The sequence below is a fragment of the Cyprinodon variegatus genome, unplaced genomic scaffold, assembly GCF_000732505.1.
Source record: "Cyprinodon variegatus isolate N-32 unplaced genomic scaffold, C_variegatus-1.0 Scaffold902, whole genome shotgun sequence".
In the NCBI taxonomy this organism is placed as follows: domain Eukaryota; kingdom Metazoa; phylum Chordata; class Actinopteri; order Cyprinodontiformes; family Cyprinodontidae; genus Cyprinodon; species Cyprinodon variegatus.
This window is the reverse complement of record NW_015151355.1, coordinates 134,135-135,642: the sequence shown is the minus strand read 5'-3', so window position 1 is coordinate 135,642 and position 1,508 is coordinate 134,135. Positions and strand designations below refer to the sequence as shown.

The window sequence follows — 1,508 nt, the reverse complement described above, 5'->3', positions numbered from 1 at the left end:
TTCCACATTCTAAGTTTAACAAATAAAGTGTCAGAAATGATCTAGAGCAGAGAATTTATTCATCGCACACTGACTGCAGCACATTGACTGAAACGTGTCTCCTTACAAGTAAGATCCTATTAATTGGAATTAATCTGTCCCCTTAAACTATCCATTTTAAGGCATCCATGTATAAGAAATATGAAAACTTAAGAATATGTTTAAAATTTCCCTTCAAATTTCAATCCGTTTTCTCATCACTGGGCGTGAGTTTAGGGCGATGCGCGCTCCTGTGACAGGGAAGGTCATTCTCGGCGTGTTACCTGACATGTAATAACCATATCATGCATATTGCTTTATGTTAATAGAATATATTAATTAGGCTATGTATGCTTAAAAAAAGCAATTCCACCATCCCCCTTTTTGTTTTTTACAACTCAACTACTGCACGTATCATATCACAACATGCATGCCAATACTCACCCCTAGGAATGAGGAATTATGGCGATGGAGGCGTCGTAATGCAGACTCACCGTTCTTTAGATGGAAACGTTGTTTTATCTTTAACAGCCAGTTACTTTGACCCCAAAACAAACATCTTATTGCATCTTTTTCACCCAGATTGTGCAGGATAAAAGACACAAGGTGGAATAATTTATAAATGATTAATTTATATATTCGTTTTTTTTTTTTTTTTAATGACCTTTTGGATCCACAGTTTGCAGAAATTGACAGAGTAGTTTTAAAACCAAAGCAACAATCCAAACAAATCAATATTTGTTCATCAGCAGCATCAAACCACAAGAAGAAGAACAAAAAGAAGACCAAGGCAGCGGCTGCAGCAGCTCCACCTTCAGCCTGTCTGTCGGTGGACAGCGGCTTCCTCTGCTGTGCTCACCATGAGGTCATGGTGGCCGGTCTGTCCATGCTTGGAGCGGCGACCCCGCAGAACAAAGGTGTGTGTCTTCTTTTATTTGCTCAGACCAGCCTGTTTGGGCTGATTCACAACCTTTGCAGGACTCCATTCATCTTTGCAATCACCTTCCTTCCTAGACGGCCCGGTTTCAGTGCTGCTGGTGGGTCTCGGTGGTGGAGGTCTCCCTCAGTTCCTCCGCGACTTTGTGCCGAATGCTGCTGTTGAGGTCGTAGAACTAGACCCAGTTGTGCTGCAGGTAGCAAAGGACTGGTTTGGATTCCGACCCGACGATCGTTTGACCGTCACTCTGGGGGATGGCCTGGAACGCATCTGCTCCCTGGAGAAAGAAGGTCAGTGTTGGGCTGGCAGAGCAGGGCTGTGAGCAGAAAATAAGTATATATATAAACAAAACTCACATGTGACTGAGGTATTTCTTTCCATATAGGTGGCCATTGTTTTGATGTCATCATGTTTGATGTGGACAACAAAGACAGCTCTGTGGGGATGAGCTGTCCTCCTGCTGCTTTTGTAGAGACACCTGTTCTGCAGAAAGTTTTTAACATGCTCACTTCAAGAGGTAAACAAAGGCTCCAGTTTATGTCATCATCATTAT

General features: G+C 42.7%; 1 protein-coding gene across 1 annotated transcript in view; it reads left to right on the top strand.

The window, feature by feature from the left end:
• Positions 1–1,508, top strand: part of mettl13 (methyltransferase like 13) — a 12,475-nt gene that overhangs the window by 7,653 nt on the left and 3,314 nt on the right. Inside the window, exons 5-7 of the mRNA XM_015397980.1 lie at positions 684–935; positions 1,033–1,245; positions 1,341–1,472. Of these exons, the coding sequence (XP_015253466.1) occupies positions 684–935; positions 1,033–1,245; positions 1,341–1,472 (597 nt within the window). The remainder of the gene's footprint in view (positions 1–683; positions 936–1,032; positions 1,246–1,340; positions 1,473–1,508) is intronic.